The 19,762-nt window shown below is 36.8% G+C and overlaps 1 protein-coding gene across 1 annotated transcript in view; it reads left to right on the forward strand.

Moving 5' to 3' along the window:
* Positions 1-19,762, forward strand: part of CIBAR1 (CBY1 interacting BAR domain containing 1) — a 21,031-nt gene continuing 1,269 nt past the window's right edge. Inside the window, 8 exon segments of the mRNA XM_079796235.1 lie at positions 1-133; positions 601-835; positions 3,252-3,320; positions 4,328-4,444; positions 4,447-4,470; positions 8,498-8,602; positions 13,760-13,873; positions 19,209-19,328. Coding sequence (XP_079652361.1) covers positions 108-133; positions 601-835; positions 3,252-3,320; positions 4,328-4,444; positions 4,447-4,470; positions 8,498-8,602; positions 13,760-13,873; positions 19,209-19,328 — 810 coding nt within the window. The 5' untranslated portion in view covers positions 1-107.

The following is a 19,762-nucleotide window of genomic DNA, read 5'->3' on the forward strand; positions in this document are numbered from 1 at the left end:
GGGCTCTCGGGCTCCCGCAGCCGCAGCTCGCGCCCCGCGCATGCCCCGGCCCGGTCGGATCCGGTCGTTGGGCCCCGGTCCAGGGTCTCGGTGGTGTGCGAGGCGAGATGCTGAGGCGCAGCTTGGAACACCGGTAACCGCCCGAGCCCCAGCGGCCCCGGGGGGTCCCGCCCGCCGAGGCTCGGTGCGGGAAACGGATCCTCTCTCCGTGGGGCCTCCGCGCCGAATTCGAGCCTCGGCCGGCGGCGGGGTCCTGCACGCGGCGCCGTGGGGCCTACCTCCCCGATTGCGGGGGCGGGGGGGGGGGGGGGAGCCCCGGTGGGCAGCCGGGTCGTCGGGGCTGAGCTGCCCTCACAGCCGCCACCCGCTGCGCTGCGGCCCCGGGAGCCCGGCCTCTCCGTGCGCCCTCGCCGGCGGGATTTGGAGGCCGGGCCCGGAGGGGGACGGGGGGACGTGGGGGGGACCTAGAGGAGGGGGATCCGCCTCGGAGAAGCTGCAGAATAACCCCGGGAGTGTTTGCCTATTAAATTAACGTGGAGACGAAGCCATCTTGCCCCTATTGAGATGGATGTGCTTTTTTTGTGTCCCCTTTCTCTCTAGGGATGCTCAAACCAGACAGCTGCAAAATGCGGTCACCAACGTGGAGAAGCATTTTGGGGAGCTGTGCCAGATTTTTGCTGCTTACGTGCGGAAAACGGCCAGGCTGCGAGACAAAGCGGACCTCCTGGTGAATGAAGTGAACGTGTACGCCGCCACAGAGACCCCAAATTTAAAGCAGGGCCTGAAAAACTTTGCCGACGAGTTTGCCAAACTTCAGGACTACCGACAAGCAGAGGTATGGGGCGGGGGCACGGCGCCCTTGTTAGGCAGGAGCCCCGGAGCAGGCGGATGGAGGCACCAGGGGGACCCCCTGGTCATCCGCCGTGGGGAACACACGCGCTTCATGATAAACCTGACTTGTCACGTCGGTGACGCTGTGTGAGTCTTATTAAAGGGAAGCTTCCTGTTAATTTCACCATTTTCAAACTAAACTTTAGGGTGCCTCGAAATCTTGACTTTCCCCATTTCCTTTTCAACTCTTGGCCAAGGAGGGGGTCTTGGGGAAGAAAGATGAGGTGCATGGCTTGTGTCTTGTGGTCAGGTAAGTGTGAAGTGTGTCTGGCGATGGAAGATGCTGGGGATGCTCATGTCAGTCAGTAACAAACGGACCAGAGATCCTGGCCGTTTCTTTGCTCTGGGAAGTTGACCAATGTGTCACTGACGGGGAGGGAGGGGCACTGACTTATATCGTGAACGCAAGCCAGTGGTGAGACACTGTGGTGGTGAAATGGTTTTCCTTCCAAAAGCCCATTTTTTCCCTTTAATACCGCACAAGCACTTTCACTTATATTTATTTAGGTTTCAAGACAGGTTAACTTGTCAGAAGTTGTCCATTGCTTCTCTGGCCCTTTTCTCTTTAGTTCTTTTGATCTTTTTTTTTCTTAAGCCTAGAACAGAAATTTCAATTATCAAAAAAAAAAAAAAATGAGTATAATGATTTTTGAACCTATAATTGCTATTCATACAGAAATTTGAGTAGTTATGTTTGGGTGTACTTTTCTGGAAAACTTGAGTTTTGTCATACACTCCTTTTGTAATAAACAAGCAACTCTCACAGTTACACATAACTGGTGGCTTACTATTTCAGAAATAATTTCTACTGACAGATAACCCCCAAATCCCTTGTTAACCAGTCATTTCCATGTCCCTTTCTAGAAAACCTTTATGCTATTTATCAAATAGCAAAGTGAATTGATTCACATGTGTTCTCCTTTTTATTTCCCGTGCTTACCAAATGGTGGAGGTGCTAATGAACAAAAGGTAGGCGACAAAAAGGAGAACAGAAAAAAGCCTTGGCTAACCCTTCCACTGAGTCATCAGTGTATGGATTATTCAAAATGGTATAAACTAAACTATATCCTGCATACTCATGGTTTTGACTTTAGGATTCCTAACATTGCAATGCTCAATGAGAACTTGATTTTCTTTGTTTTCCTAAAATCTTTTCAAATGAAACATTCAGATACATTTTATTTATAAAAGCTGAAGAAAAATCAATATGAAATGTACTCACTGATTATCTATCTAAACATGTATTAGCAATAAAAGCCCTTTTCCTGCTACAAAAGTAACAGTTGCTCTTAAACAGTTAAATACATGTCAGCTTGTATCACCTATCCTGAAAAAGAAAATTTTAATGTCCAGAAGCTATTTTTCTTATGCTATATATACTTGCTTTAAAAAAAAAAAAAATCCATTTCTTTAAAAATCTATTGGAAAAAGAATTGCCCAATATGTGATAAATACTATAATGTTTCAGAAGTGTTTACTTCTAAATAAAAGAGATCAACCGTACACTTGACAGCTCAGGAACACCTGAGACCATTTATCTTATTCCCTAAGCGTTGATGATTTATGGCTTTCCATAAAAAAATCGCAGCTAATACAGTGGTCTCTAAGCTTTCTTGATTTTGAGGTTTGTGTTGCTTTAAATGTTTCCAATATGCTGTATCTTTCAGTTTTGCTTTGCTTTTCTTATCTGGAAGATTGGGCTATTACATTTTGGAGAATATATATTTAAAGTACCCAACACTGTGCTAAACACACTCAAACTGGCAACTGTATTAAAATTTGAGATGTCTTGCCGCTGGTGTGGCTCAGTGGTTGAGCTTTGACCTATGAACCAGGAGGTCACAGTTCAATTCCGAGTCAGGGCACATGCTCAGTCCCCAGTGGTGGGTATGTAGGAGGTAGCAGTCAGTGATTCTCTCTCATCATTGATGTTTCTATCTTTCTCTGCCTCTCCCTTCCTCTCTGAAATCACTAAAATTGTATTTTTTAAAAACGTTTGAGATGCCTTAAAACTTACCCAAAAGCTACTTACTGTAAGGTACGAAAGTCATGCAGAGATGGTATGGCAAGAATGAGCTCCTTGGAAACCTGAGGGATTTCCTTGCCATATAAGTACACCAGGTGATTTTCTGCTTTCATGGTTACTGTACAGCTTAGCAGTTTTTTAATGTGTTTATGGTTAGATTCTGAGTCTTATCAGTTCTGGTGATTACTGAAGATAAGTTGAACTGTGACATTTTAATTTGAAAATGTTTTCAATTTGTGTAGTAATTATTTTTAGGTTAAACAGCACAGCTTTTATTTCAGAATTGAAATTTTGATCTATGTTTCTTTTCAGTTCTATTTTATAATTTTAATAGGTTGAAAGACTTGAAGCCAAAGTAGTTGAACCATTGAAAGCTTATGGAACCATCGTAAAATTGAAACGAGTAAGTAAATTCATTATTTTTCTACTATTATTAGGTATCCTAGCAAAAAGTATAAGATTTCCAATAATTTGTTCTTTTGATAAAAAGTACAGTGTAGTGTTTCATTTTTATATACCCTGAAGAGCTATTTCCTACAACTTTGAGAATAAAAAGATGTTTTTAGTGAGCTTACTAAGTATACCACTGTAGCAACATAAAGCAATATTTTGTTTATTATGGACACTTTTAATATTTATAGTCATGAAGACAATATGAACAGAAATTATTTTACTAAATACATATGAGTTTATACTTTTGTTTTAGAGCAGGTAATAAAATGTAGACTAAAAATGGGTATAGCAAAATTCTATTTTTTAATTGAAGTATAGTTGACATAACATTAGTTTCACGTACACAACATAATGATTTGATAATTGTATATATTGTGAAATAATCTCCACAGAGATTAAGTAAGTCTAGTTAACATCTGTCACCATAATTACAATTTTTGTGTGTGTGAATAGGGTTTTAAGATCTATTCCCTTAGCAACTTTCAAATATGCAATACAGTGCTATTAACTATAGTCACCATGCTGTACATTACATCCTCAGAGTTCTAATTTTTAAATAAACTTTTATTGAGGTATAATTTACATGTAATAAAATTCTCCCGTTTTAAGTCTTCATTGAATTTTGACAAATATGTATATATAACCACTATCAAAATTATATATGTGTAAATATATATATACATATGTATATATACTGTATATGTATATGTATCTGTGTTTACATGGTTATAATTTTGCATTGAAATTATCTGGTCATTGTCATTTTTGAGAGGATATTAAAGAAATACATATGTGTGCATTGTCACATACAGACGTACACACTAATATTGCAGCAGTAATTCCTGTGGTAATGATGCCTGGATCAAACAAGACCATTCTCCCATTCTTAAATCAGAGTGTGTGTATTTTATTTCTAAAATCACAGATTATTATTAACAAAAAAATGCCTATTTGCAGGATGACCTCAAAGCAACATTAACAGCAAGGAATCGAGAAGCCAAACAGTTAACTCAGTTAGAAAGAACACGCCAGCGAAACCCATCTGACCGACATGTTATTGTATCCTTTGAATTTTGATCTTTAAAAAAACACTTTATAAGGTATGCAGTACAAAAGTAAATATATATGGAAATTATGCATTTCTACTTTCAAATGTGCAGAGAATCTATAATAAAAGCATAATATGCAAATCGACCAAACAGCAGAACGACCATCTGGATGACCTTCCGGATGAAGCCGCAGTTGCGGGGGCCGAGGCAGCCACCAGGGCTGCGAAAGCCTACTCTTGCACGAATTTCGTGCACTGGGCCTCTGGTTTGACTATAATGGTCGAAAAGAAATACGCATTCATGAATTTCCACAATAAAAATTAGATAATTTTAAAGAGAAAACACTACTAATTCAGTCCCCTTATATTGTTTTTCACAATAGATATTCCAAAAATAAAACAACATACATGTAAATGTTTATAAAGAGTACAAGATTCTGAGATTTTTTCAAATGATAATGACTATTAATTATAAAATTAAAGATCTATGATTAATTATAATTTAGCAATGCTATCTGCCCTATTTTTAAAAAAGGAAAGGAAAAAATCTTTTTTTTTTGCCAAAATAATTCCCTTTATCTTAAAAAAACAAAACAAAAACACTATATGAAACCACAGTTAATGACTGCCAGTCAAAACCCTGAGGCAATTCAGAGTATAATTGATGTCCACAGCTGGGCACAAAGTGATCTAGATAGGAGTGTCTACTGTAACAAAGTTCTTCTGTTAGAATGACTGTTACTTAAACTGGATTGTGCCTTGTTCATGACTAAACAAAAGAATAGAAAATTGCCAGCATCTGGGATAGGTGCAATTGTATAGAAAGTACTAATTTATCCCACTGCCTCTTTTTCCCATTTCTTATGTCTCCTTCCTACTTCCTTAAGGTTTTTACTGCCCAGCTCAGCCAGAAACCACCTGAGGAGTGGCTCTTTGGGGTCACTTGAGGTTCCAGAACACCTCCATTCCTGAGGGGGATCCCTTGAGCAGTGATTTGGGGCTACGCCAATTGCCTGGTCCTCCTTCCTTTGGACCAAAGGTACATATGCCCAACCTTGTAATAAACAAACATGGGCAGCCACAGGGCTGGGACTACCCATTGGAGGCTAGGACAGGAACATCTAGACAGTACTTGAGGCTTAAGATCTACAAACCAGAGATAATAGAGGTTGGGTTTTAAGTAAGTCAGACAAAGAATGCTAGAAAATGTATGACTGACAAACAGGGACTAAGGCAGAGGCCAGGGAATGTCATTAGTTTTTAAGAATTAAGTCAGAGGTCAAAATTTTGTTTTGTTTGTAGAAGAGTACATAAAGGCAAAAAAAAAAAAATGTCACGTCTGAAATCCTGAGTGGTTGGCAAGATTGAGTGAGAGGCATTAGTATTGACACTCAACACGAGAAAGGAATCTATTCCTAAAACACAGATGTTACTGACTTAGATGCTATTCTTTAAACACTGCTGTGGAGGAAGTAATCTTGTACCATAGATAAAACAGGTCTGCAGATTCACATGGGGAGAAAAATGCAACAACTGGATAGGTTATTGCTATAGGTGAATTGCTATGCTCACTGGGAAAGATCTGTGAATCCAATGGATTTTGACAACCTCAGACAAGAAAACAAGGAACAATCTACATATAAATGTGTTTGATATAAATATATATGTAAATATATTCAACCATAGCATCATAGAATATTAATCAGGATAGGCCCTTAAAATATATCAGACCATTCAAAAGAAGCACATTAAAGTTCAATACCTATATATATAAAAGCCTAAGCAACCTAATGACCGTTTGACCGGTTGCTATGATGCGCACTGACCACCAGGGGGCAGATGCTCAAGGCAGTAGTGGCCCCTCCCTGGATCCCCACAGGGCATGCCAAGGGACCCCACCAGTGCTCATGCACCAGGCCCGTAGTGTAAAATAAAATGGCGTAGCTCTGGTACAAGAGGGTAAGGTAAAGAAGAATCCTAGGGCTCTGCCTCCTCACTCCTTAAGAGCAGGTGGCTTCTGAACAAGCTGCCTGGATCACAATTTAAAAACACCAATCTGACTCACCCCTTTATAAGCGGTTTTGCACTCATGAGATACATTGGTATTCATAAAGTCGTATCGTATTTTAATCAAAACCATTTCCTACTCAAATCAGTATAGGATTTTGAAGAATTTTCCACAAAAAGAAGAAACAAATCTATATTCTCTTTGTTAAAAATAGCTGTGTAACTTTGGGCAAGATGTTAGGCTGGAATAAAAGGCTTTGAGACTTTAAGAAATGAAGAGTCGTTGCTGGGGGTGGTAGATTAAGATACTGATGTCACAATAGCTTCTGCTTCCCCATTAGTTCCTCCTTTAGCCAAATCTATATACCCTTCCAAAATCTAAAATAAAACTATCAGTAAGTGGGAAGGGGAAAGACGTGAATCAAAAGAAAGGACTTACAAGTAAAGAATTGCCTGAATCGCAAATACTAAGAAATTAGTCCGCTTGAAACTCTCATTAGTAAAAGTTTAACATGCATCAAATAACTATAAGAAATTTTTTCATTCTGATGAATCTTCTGGGGAGCTCTATTTTACTTTTGAATTTTCTGTGATGAAGTTACATTTTTAAAATTCCGAGCCCAGAATTGTTTTTGGTTACTAGTTATGATTAAAGTTAAAAGTTTGTGTGGTTTTAAAAAACTTTACACCCTATGGCAAGTGCACACACACACACAGGTATAAATGAATATATTTTTAAATGCTTAGTATCTTGAAATTGTTTAATTAACCTAATTGTAAGAGTATATAATCAATATGTAGTTATAATTCATGTATAATTGTAAGAATATATAATTCTTTAAGAGTACTAGTATATGATTTTAATTTATTGAGAAAAAATAACTGTTCTCTTTGAAATGTATTTTTTCCTTTATGACAAATTTCAGTCACAGGTGGGTAATAAAGTGGTGTATCGAGATGGATCCTTAGAGTAAACCATTTTACTTATTTCAATTTATACATTTTCTTGAAAAAGAAAGCAAGGGCTAAATGTCAATATTATGTGTCAAAAATGGTGGCAGATGCAAATTTTCCTTATGGATTAACTATTAAATGATTATATGCGACACTTTTGAGCAAATATAATACTAGCATAGGAAATTAAACTTTATTAAAAAGAACTGAATCAGAAAATTGGTCTGTCTTTTAAAATATCTGTTACTGTTTAACAAAAAACTCTTAAATATTTTTGGGTAACTGTTGTCCTTGAAAGAGCTGCTTTTTGAAAAGAAACACATGATAAGATTGGAGATGTTCTGCACTTTACAGAATTGCAGCCACAAGCTATTGAGCTCTTGAAATGTGACTAGAGTAACTGAGAAACCAGATTTTAAATTTTCATTTAATTTTAATCAATTTAAGTATAAAGAACCGCATATGGCTAGTGCCACCATTGATTGTACAACAGATCTAGACAGTATAAGTACTTATTATGAGTATATGAAGTAAAGCATTAGACTTGTCATCTAACTTATTTGTTATTTGTATATATAATATTTCATGTAATAAGCATTAACTAATAGTAACAGTGTAATATTGTTAGCTTATATGAATATACAAATAGAAACTCAATGTAATATATATTTTACTCCACCTGATTAGGATATTACAGAACTAGAAATATTTCATGCATTTGGAAAACTAGAAATTTGAAAATACTCAAATCACAAGCCCTTTGTTTTGGGGGGAGACAGGGATAAAGGGGAGAGAAATGATGAGAAAAATAATATTATGGGTGGCACAGACCGTGAAATAGGTGATATAGGAGGGAAAATGATTTAGTAGAAAGAAAGTGACTTTGTTTTCTTCTATTTAAGATCATGAATCATGTAACTTCACAGATTTAACTTTATTTATTCTGCATGTGCTTTTTATATAGATCATTTTATGTAGCAAAAAATATTATCAGACATTTATACTGTTATGCCAAAAAACCAATACTGCAATGGTAGTATTTACAAATTGACTCAAATTAATAGATTCTGACTTGATTTTTTTTTTTTCATATCTTTTGTTGGGCAATACTTTTGTAGGCAGAAACCGAATTACAGAGAGCTACAATGGATGCTACTCGAACAACTCGTCAGCTGGAGGAAACGATTGACAATTTTGAAAAGCAGAAAATAAAGGATATAAAGGTAATAAAGTAACTGTTAAGGTTCAAAATTTGTTTTCTAACCTTTATGTTTTATTTAAATTTATGAAAAATTTAAACTACTGAATTTTCTATTTTTCAATTACAGTTGCCATTCAGTGGTATTTTATATTAGTTTTGGGTATACAGCTTAGTGGTTAGACATTTATATAACTTACAAAGTGATTCCCCCCCCCCCCCAACAGTCTTACACCCATCAGATACCATGTATAGTTATTACAATATTATTAACTACATTCCCTAAGCTGTACTTTAAATCCCCATGACTATTTTGTAACTGCCAATTTGTACTTCTTAAAACCTCCGCCTTTTTTACCCAGTCCTCACCTGTTGGGATTGCAAACTGGTGCAGCCACTATGGAAAACATTCCAGTGGTTCCTCAAAAAATTAAAAATAAAACTACCTTATGACCTAGCAATTCTACTTCTCAGTTTTTGTCTGAAGAGATCCAAAACACTAATTCAAAAAGATATATGCACCCCTATGTTCATTGCAGCATTATTTACAATAACCAAGGTATAGAAGCAGCTTAAGTGTCCATTGATAGATGAATGGATAAAGAAGAAGTGGAAAATATATACAATGCAATAATACAAGCCATAAAAAAGAATGAAGTCTTACTATTTGTGACAACTTGGATAGATCTAGAAGGTATTATGCTAAGTGAAATAAGAGAAAAAAAATCAAATATCATATGATTACACTTACATGTGGAATGTAAAGAATAAAATGAAACAGAAACAGACTTATAGAGAATAACTTACTCTGATTTTTTTAGCCGAGTCTGTGTGAAAAAGACATTTGAAAAATATATCAGATGTTACTTTCTTATGGAAAAAAATGTATAAAGGGGCTACACATCCAACCAGAGACCAGATATTCAGCATTATATCACAAATACTATTTAATCAAAGGGAACATTTATTATGTTTTTATGTATCAGGCACTGTTCCAGGCACTTTATATAAATTATCTTTTAATCCTTACAGCAACCCCATGAGAATGAGGTGGCATTATCCATATTATCTAAAAAAATAAGCAGAACTATAAAGTAACTTATCCAGATATAGACAAAATTTGAACTATAAACCAATTACATATTTTAAAAGTCTGTGCTTCACATTATAATAAAAATACACTATTAATCTTTATAGCATAAAGATTTCTAATAACTACACATTTTAAAATAAATAAATAGGGTAAGGATAACCAACCATATAAATTTGAATCCATCGTGATAAGATGTCACAAGAATTGCCTTAATTTATTGTAACACATCAGTCAGTTTGAAACCTTGAGGATCATGGAGTCCAGAAGGTCTTCGTGACTTTTTCATAGGCATCTTAGAAAGATTTGAGGATGCTTTATGACCAGATTATGTCCTTTAATACAAGTCATTTGATTTACTGCAGATTTTCCTGGAACAAGTATTTTTGTCATTTCACAACTATTAACAAAAGAAACATCCTGCTTTCAAAAAGTTATGTTCTTATCAATAAGCATTTTCTTCCACTTAATTATATCATTCTTCTCTACAATCTGTGAAACAAAATCCATTTGCACCTTTAAATTCTTTAATTCCCTGCCAGTGTCAAAAGATTTCAGAATTTCAGTTTCACTGATGGCCAGGTTCTAAGGTCTCCTGTTTGGTCCTGAGGACCAAAAAAGCTTTTTTAAACCTCAATTCAGTCTTCGTTCTGCTGTGTAATGGTAGTGCTACGCCTGACAAGCATCTCAGGAAGCTGCCCTGAGACAAATGTCTTTACTGAGAGGGGAGAGTAGGAGCAGGATATAATATTTTGGCTTTAACCTAAAAAGTGAGAACGGAGACTCGGAGGTATGCCTGATCCCATACGGGCTTCCTCAGTGATGGGAATCTGATTCCTTGTTCTCACCAGTGTTCCTCAGGCCTGCAGACTTTTCCTTCACACATGGCCATCTGTGTCTCTGATCTTTGGGCTCATGACCTCTACAGGTGTTTTTAATTCCCTGAGCACCAGCAATCATAAACTAGGCAAGAGTGAGTGCAGTATTCCCACTATAGTTTCTAATACCTGGGATTTCCTGAAGAAATAGGACACGGAGCAAGGGCCTGCACAGTGGAGGGTGCAGAGAAGAAAAGGGCTTCCATATTTTTCTTTGTCTGCTGTATCATGCCCCTGGAAGAGGGAAAGCTGGTGACCACACACTCAAAAAAGGAGGACATGAAGAAACCCCTTTTTTAAAAATTCATACACCATGCAATTTACCCATTTACAAAGTGTTTTATCATGTTTTCAGATCTGTGCAACTATCACCACTCAATTTTAGACCATTTTCACATTTCATCATCTTTGAAGTGAAATCTAGTACACTTTAGCTTTTACCAACCTGCTCTCGCCCCCGCCTCCGCCTCCCCCCCCCCCCCCCCGCCACGCACACACACACACACACACACACACACACACACACACACAGAGTCCTATCCCAGGCCTAAACAACCACCTCTACTCTCATGTCTGAATTTGGCTATTCTGGACATTTCATATGAATGGAATCCTAAAATACATGATTTTTGTAGGAGTTTCCTTCACTTAGCATAATGCTTTCAAGATTCATCCATATTTGTAGCATGTGTCGGTACTTCATTCCTTTTTACAGCTGCATCTTCCATTGTATGGGTATTGCCACATTTTACTTATCACTCCTCAGGTGATGGACACTTGGGTTGTTTATACCTTTTGGCTATTATGGTTACAAGTCATCCTAGTGAGTGTGATATAGTATTTCACTGGGGTTTTGATTTACATTTCCGTGATGATGTTTATTAGCCACTTAGTTTATCTTCCTTGAAGAAATGTCTATTCAAATTCCTCACCCATATTTGAATTGGGTTGTCTTTATATTATCCTATATAATAAAAAGGTAATATGCAAATCAACCAAACGGTGGAATGACCAGTCACTATGATGCACACTGACCACCAGGGGGCAGACGCTCAACGCAGGAGCTGCCCCCAGCATGCAGCGGGCCAACCTCTCAATTCCTTCTCCCAGCCGGCAGGCTCCAATTACCCAATGGCAAATGGGGACCCAGGGATGGCAGGGAGCAGGGCCGGCTGCTGGGAAAGATGGCCCTGATCACAGGCCAGGCCTAGGGACCATACCCATGAACGAATTTCATGCGCCAGGCCTCTAGTATTGAGTTGTAAGAGTACTTTGTATAATCTGATACAAGTCCTGTATCAGATGTATGATTTGCATTATTTTCTCCTGTCTTGTGGCTTCTTTTCACTATCTTAATGGTGGTCCTTGAAGCATAATTTATTTTTAATTAGTCTGCTTTATTATACATCATTGCAATAAAATTTATATGCTAATGCTTTAACTTAATGTGAGTTAAGAGAGTAGTATCTCTAAACAGAATTCTGCCAGCAAAAGTTAACTCAGAACAGACTTCTCGGGGCGTTTTTACACTTTTATATACTTTTGACAGTCCAATGTATGTTTTTCTTTTGTTGCTCATGCTTTTAGTGTCGTATCTAAGAATCCATTGCCAGATCTGAGATCATGAAGATTTATCCCTGTTTTTTTTTTCTAACAGATTTTAGTTTTTATTTCATATCTTTGATCCATTTGAGTAAATTTTTGTATGTGGCATGAGCTAAAGATTAAAACTTCATTTTCTTGTATGTAACTATCCAGTTGTCCCGATACCATTTGTTGAAGAGACTATTCTTCCTCCAGTGAATAGTTTGGGCACCCTTGTTGATCTTTTAGATATTTAAATCAGTTGATATAGTTTTGTTACTGGACTCTTGTTCTTTCTTTGATCTATAGGTCTATCCTTATGCCAGTACCATACTATCTTGATTAATTAGCAATATTTGTATTAAGTTTTAAAATCAGAGTGTGTGTATTCTTCCTCTTTGGTATTTTTTTTTTAATGTATTTTATTGACTTTTTACAGAGAGGAAGGGAGAGGGATAGAGAGTTAGAAACATCGATGAAACATCTATCAGCTGCCTCCTGCACACCCCCAACTGGGGATGTGCCCACAACCAAGGTATATGCCCTTGACCAGAATCAAACCTGGGACCCTTCAGTCCGCAGGCCGACACTCTATCCACTGAGCCAAATCAGTTAGGGCCTGCTTTGGTATTTTTAAAGATTGTTTTGCCTACTCTGGACCTGTTGTAATTCAGTATGAATTTTAGAATCAGTTTGTCAGTTTCTATAGGAAGTCAGCTGGGATCTGATAGGGATTGCATCAAATCTGTAGATCATTTGGGGGAATACTACCATTTTAATCCATTAACATGAGTTGTTTTCCAATTATATGAATCTTCCTTAATTTAACAATGTTTGTAGTTTTCCTTGCCTATGGATTATCTCATCTCTGTTTAGATCAACATGTACATCTTCATTCTCTTTGCTCATAATCTTCCTTGTCATAAGTTGTCAACATGTTCATAGAGATTACCTACACAGTTTATTTGTAAAGGAAATATTGTTTCCAGCAAGAACAACATAGTACAATGAGCAAGAGCTATAACTTCTGAAGACTCAGATTCAAGCCTTAACATTCCAGTTGAGCAACACTGGGCAAGTCATATATTTGTAAGCTAAAAAGCTTTATGCAAATGTATGATGCTATTATCAGTAGTAGAAATATTATTACCACGTAATTCCTTTGTTGTTAGAGAATGTAAGTAACATATAATAAAAAATATGGTGGGATATAATTCCTGTCGAAAAAAACATTCTATTGTTTAAACATCAGTTGTAGTTGATAAAATACCAGCTTCAGAACTGAGCTGCTTTACCTAATACTTATAGGCATGTGGCAACAGTACATAATGCATACATTTAACCCAATATTTTTTATTACAAGTGTCAATTACAAGGCATAAGTAGAACTGACTAAAAAAATAAGAGGTAAGTAAATGGTAAGGTAGGAAATATTTTGCATAAATTGAAGGTTTTGCTGCAAAAGGTCTTACAACTATTTTTATTTGCCCTGTAGTAAAAAAAAAAAAAAAAAAAAAAAAGTACCTCTGTATTCCATAAAATGACAAGACTATATAGTAAGGAATAACTTCAGTACATTCACAATACAATTTTTATGATTGTTTAAATTCAAATCTTTGTGTTTTTTTAGACTATATTTTCAGAATTTATCACTATTGAAATGCTGTTTCATGGCAAAGCTTTGGAGGTCTACACTGCTGCCTACCAAAATATACAAAAGATTGATGAAGAAGAAGATTTAGAGGTAGGATTTTGTCTATCTAAGCTTAGTACTTCTATTAGTATGGAAATTTTTAAAAGAGAGCATTAGTTTATTTGGGTAAAAATATCTTAATTTAGAATTCTATAATGGTTAATTTGTTAATTTTGTTATTGTACTGAATACATAGCAGTTCCAAATAGCTGAACTCGTATGATTTTACTCTGTATTTTTAACTTTGCAAATTAACCACAGTAAAGTTCTAAGAGATAACTTAATACCAGTAAAATATAATCTAAATAAAGCCATTACATGAAATAATGCATCATTTTAATATAATGGTAATGTCATTTAAGTGTGCTAAAGCATTCATTGATTTGAACTAACATCTGAGTGTTTACACCATTGCACAGTACCCAAAGCTTTATGTGCATTTTCTTATTCACTCCTTAATCCTGTGAGGTAGGTGCTGTTATTATTCTCATTTTAGAGCTACAGAAACAGGTTTAGAGGCTTTAAATAACTAGTCCATGGACACTTAGATAGTAAATAGCAGAATCAGGATTCTAACCAGTTTTCTAGGACTTCATCAGTAAGCCATGAAATAAACACAGGTGTGTGTATATATATGTATATGTGTGTGTGTATTATACTAGTATATATGGCTTGCTTTGTATCGATAGTTAAATACAAATAAATCTGATTGGCCAACTAACATTAGAGCAATTTAATATCAAAACCTGGCTACAATAAGCATATTTGAAGAATTTATGTATGTCCTACCCTCTTACCTTCCAAAGGGAGGTTAGTATTTTTGCTAAAATAGATAAAATATTCGAGGCATACTTTGTACGTATTATCTCTACAGTAGAAGTGAAAAAGGCCATGCATTCTCAAGATATAACTAGGATTCTGTAGTAAGTGGTGGAATTTGGGAGTGTCTGCCATTTGACAATTTTGAAGATTCCCCCGATTTCTTTTTTACTAACTTAACTTTTACAGGCTTTATACTACTCCACTGGTTCCAGGAAACTTAATAGAGTAAAACCAGACTATATGAAAAAAGGTACATGGTATTTAGTTGGTGTAGTTTTCCAATGCCAAAATCCGTTTTGTTACTCATACATGATCATATTTATATTTACTGTTTGTCAATAGATGGCTTCCTAAATGTCCATTTCTTCCAAATACTAAAGCTGTTTCTTCACTTTCACTTTTTCATGTCCTGTGTTTTTAAAACTAGGTTATCAAGCTTTTATCTGTCATTTGTAGAATAAAATAGCAAGTGTTTACTTTGGCCCAGCTACTGATCTATGCACTTTATTTTAATCCTCCCATCAACTTTGATGAAAGTACTTATTGTCCTTTCTATGGATGAGAAAACTGAGGCACAGTGAGGTTAAGAAACTTCCAGAGGTTCCCATAGCTAGTAACATAGCTAGGATCCAAATCCAGTGCCCTTATAACAGACACTTTTTATCCTCTCTCCATTATACTGCCAAAAGCGTGGTTCTTCGTGAGTGACACGAACCATTTCCTGCAGAAACAATGCTGCATCGAGTAGCAGGTTCAGAATTGATCCCCCACTTTTCCTGTAAGACTGGAGCCCTTTACAAATATTTTCATTCTCCTTTTTCTAATACCCTTGGCATGCCATTTAACTGACACTAAAGTTCCTTCAAGTCCTTTGGACCCCAGGATTTTCCTCATTCCAGAGGTCCTAAGATATATTTTTGTCACACCACTTGCTTTACAACTTCTCTTACCACTGTTTTTAATCAGCTAGATAGGTAGCTTGTGGGAGGAGCAAATCATAAAAAATTAAAGCTCTCAGGGCTGTGTGGTAGATACATCATAGTAGGTGCATATTTTAGTATCTCTCTCCCACTGTTTAATGGGAAAATGTTGAGCAAGTTAATTTTTCCACACTTCAGCATCCTCATCTCTAAAACAGATTCTTATGGCACTTACCTCATAAAATGTTTATTCAACAACTGTTTACTGAGCACCTGTTATAAGCCAGGCACCATTCTAAGTGCTGAGGATTTAGCCTTGTAAGTTGGAAACGGTCCAACTTGTCAAAGCAGAAACTTAAAAATCTACCATGGAGTTAAGACAATTAAAAAAATATACTTTGTAACTAAATTTTGTAATGCAGTCAGTCTCATAGAGAAAATATAGTGTGCTGTGAGTGAAATGTGATGGAGGTTTCTAAATAGTCTGAAGCATCAAAAAAATGATTTAATTAGAAGCTTGAGGATGAGAAGAATGCCTGGCAACAACTTTTAGGCACAGGGTATAGATATACAAAGGCATAATGAATTATAGGTATAAACTATTACTATTATGCCATACAGAAATTGTGGAGAAGAGAGGACAATAGTCTGGGAGAGTTATAGAACCAAAGTAAAATTATATCAAACAAATACTGAGAAGAGGAAGTATCCTTTAAATGCAAGGTTTCTTGGAAACAAGTAGAGAAAATATGCAGAGAGGGACAGAGAAATTGATATTCTTATTAGGTAGTCCATGCTTCACCACGACTTATTCTGGCAGCACCTCATTTTCCAGTTAGGCATCTAGCTATATCAAACCATCTTACCTTATTTGTACTTCACATAAAAAGTACTGTCAGGCCCATTTTCCCTGTGCAGTCACTTCAGAGCATATTCAGATCTTGGGATTCACTCCTAGAAGAGTTCTTGGACCATACTGAAAAATGCATTATTGCCAATAAATCTGTTGTTTTGCAGTAAGAGATTAATATTTAACTGGTTTAAAATTTTATCCCAGGAGTGTATATTGTCTTCTACTTCCTACATTTTACTTCATTTTGTCAGAAAAGTTTTAAAAATAATGTTCTAACAAAACATATATCCCTTCCAAATATTAGTTGATAAGTCATCCAGTTTTTATATCACACCAGGATGCCAGTGTTCCATGTCTGGCACCAAAATATAATTGGGTCCTTGGTAACCTGCTAAATAACCTAATTAGCATGCCTGAATTTCCCTAAAACACAAGTCATGCCTCTTAAGTTTCATTCCCTGATTCCTTTCATGTTCTGTACCTCTCTAAAGGTTAAAGGAATGCATAGATATCCTCTAGTTTGGTTCTTCTTTTCCCCAAAAACTTCAGAATTAAGTTCATGTTAACATCACTAATTTACCAGGTCGTCGCTGTCTTCAGCTAGGAAAATTTGCAGATAAAACAGGGCTCCTTGCAGGGGTGGGAACTCTTTTTTTCTGCCAAGGGCCATTTGGATATTGATAACATCATTCAAAATTATCAACTTAAAAACTAGCCTGCTCTATTTGGTCAGACATTAACTCACCCCTAATGCCTTGGCAGGGCCAGACCAAATGATCTCGTGGTCCTTATATGCCCGTGGACCAGACGGTCCCCACCCCTGCTTTAGAGGAACTTAAAACTAGTTGTGGAGACATATGTAATTACAAAACAGTGTGATGAAAGCTATACTGAGTATATGAACAGCGGGAGCTACTGACTAGAGAATGGGGGAAAGCAGAAGATGGAATCTGACTTGGCTTTTGAAAGATGAGTAAGTTTACTGGAATTTCAGGATGAGAAACCAGCATTCATTGCAAAGTGAGAGTACAGCATGTTCTGCATGTAGGTATATAGGCTAGAGTGAAGAGTGATGGGTAGGTTTGGGTGATCTTAAGCCTTGGATGTCACCTAAGACATTTGGACTCTGGGTAGTCAGGAGCCACAAAATTTTTTGGTATAGGAATCATATTTTGGTCTTTAGTAAGACAATTCTAAGTAAACCATAAAGAAAAATGCATAGTCAAAAATTAAAACAGAAATAGCTCAGGTGAGATATTGAGAATGATGCCCAGCTTCTAGCTCAGTCTACTAAATTTGTGGTAATGTCTTTCATTATAAAGATAAATCTAGAGAGATACTGCCCAGTATATTAGGCATGTGTGGCTATTTAAGATTAAATTAAAATTAAAGGCTCAGAAGCCACATGCAGCCTTTTTGGACATCCTAAAACAGTAAGCATTTCCATCATTGCAGAAAGTTCTAGTTGACTGCTGGTCTAGGAGAACAGAGACATTGGGAATACAGATACAACTGTCAGAAGAGTCCATAGAGAATGGTTGAAGGGTAGCCATTAAACACTGCAAATAAGATCTTTCAGAGAAAGGTGTCAAAAAAGGAAAAGTGACCCTGACCAGTTTGGCTCAGTGGATAGAGCTTCAGACTTAAGGGTCCTGGATTCAATTCCAGTCAAGGGCACATGCCCGGGTTGCAGGCTCCGTCCCCAGTTGGGGACGTGCAGGAGGCAGCCAGGCAATGATTCGTTCTCATCATTGATGTTTCTCTCTCTCCCTCTCTGAAGTCAATAAAAATATATTTTTTTTAAAAAAAGGAAAAGTGGCCTAAGGGAAACCCTTTAAAAATATTTACCGTGTGAGAAGATGTGAAGGAATAGGGTAACTGGCATATGAAGAGTGTAGCAATGGCATGCATGGAAGTTTCAGTACAAGGTCAGTGAAAAGGACAAAAAAAATAGTGAGTTTTTTGGCAAAAACAATTTCAGTAGAAGGTGATCGCTTAATTGTAGTTTATTGACAAAAGAATGGAGAAGTAGACTATTTGAGAAGTTTCTTAAGGAGTAAAGTTGTATCTTGAAGTGACTACAAACAGGAGAGGGAAAAAGATTGATCTTGAACTTGTGTGCTGGGAAGGGAATCTGTGGAGAAATAAAGCCTTTTTGTTGGCTTGGTTTGAAATTTTGGACAAAGGAAAAATACACCTTTGAAAGAATCAGAATATTTACTTTTAAAAAAAGATGGGGTGAAGGAAAAAGGGAGGGAAGTTGAAGAAATTACATCTGGTAATCTTACCCATCGATCTACATGTTAGAGAAATGGGGAAGAGAAAAGATACCGATAAGGAGAAAGGACTGAAAGTAATGGCAGTCCCGATCCTAGTGAGACGAATCCATAAATTACAGTGGTTCCAGTTTGCTCTGATGTGCTGCACTACAGCGAATTTAAACGGTAAGAGTTGAGTAGAGGACCAGCAGCAGAGAATCAGAGGGGGGACTTGCAGCCTTCTGACTGGATTGCATCTTCTTTGAGGGCAGGAACTTGCACGTTTTCCCAGGAAAAGCTCAAGTGATTGTTTCAGGGCTCATCAGCACATGTGGTCCAAATAGATTTTTTTAGCCTTCATCTTTACAACTGAAAATATTTTTGGTATTTTTGTTTTGTTTTAAATGTACAATAAATAATAGAAATTTTGTATCAGGGAATTGGGGTGGGTGCTTTTAAAAAATAACATGTAAGAAGAATTTAACATGGCTTTCTAGATTTCCATTGTTTAATATCTCCTTTCATTGCAACAGGTTTTCCGAAATTCTCTGTATCCACCAGATTATTCATCTCGTTTAGATATTGTAAGAGCAAATTCAAAGTCACCACTTCAGAGATCACTGTCAGCTAAGTGTGTATCTGGAACAGGACAGGTGAGCTAGATACCATAATTTAAAAGAATTTGAGCTGCTGCCTTTGGAATTGTTCAGTACTAAAAATACTTCCCTTAAGTCATCTGATCTCCTATAACTACCCTTTCTTGTCTCTTAGGTAAAATGATGTCAGACTGCACTAAGTGCAGCTCTGTTATTTCTTATTTTACTGTGTATACTATAACACATAATATTCTCTAAAGCAGAACACTTCAGAGCAAAGATGGAAAGCACAGAATGCTAATCTAAATTTGTTCTCTGGTATAGTAAGAAGAGCAAATTCTCAAGTAAAACTGCTTAGGGTTTAAGCCCCACTGTAATGATTAGTAATTATACCTAAAAAGGGCTTTTCCTGAGCATTATCATAGATCCAGAAGCACAGATCTTCAGAGTGCCAATTTCCTCATTTCTTCCATATCCAGAAAGTCTAAATT

This window comes from Cnephaeus nilssonii (genome assembly GCF_951640355.1).
Source record: "Cnephaeus nilssonii genome assembly, chromosome: 18".
In the NCBI taxonomy this organism is placed as follows: domain Eukaryota; kingdom Metazoa; phylum Chordata; class Mammalia; order Chiroptera; family Vespertilionidae; genus Cnephaeus; species Cnephaeus nilssonii.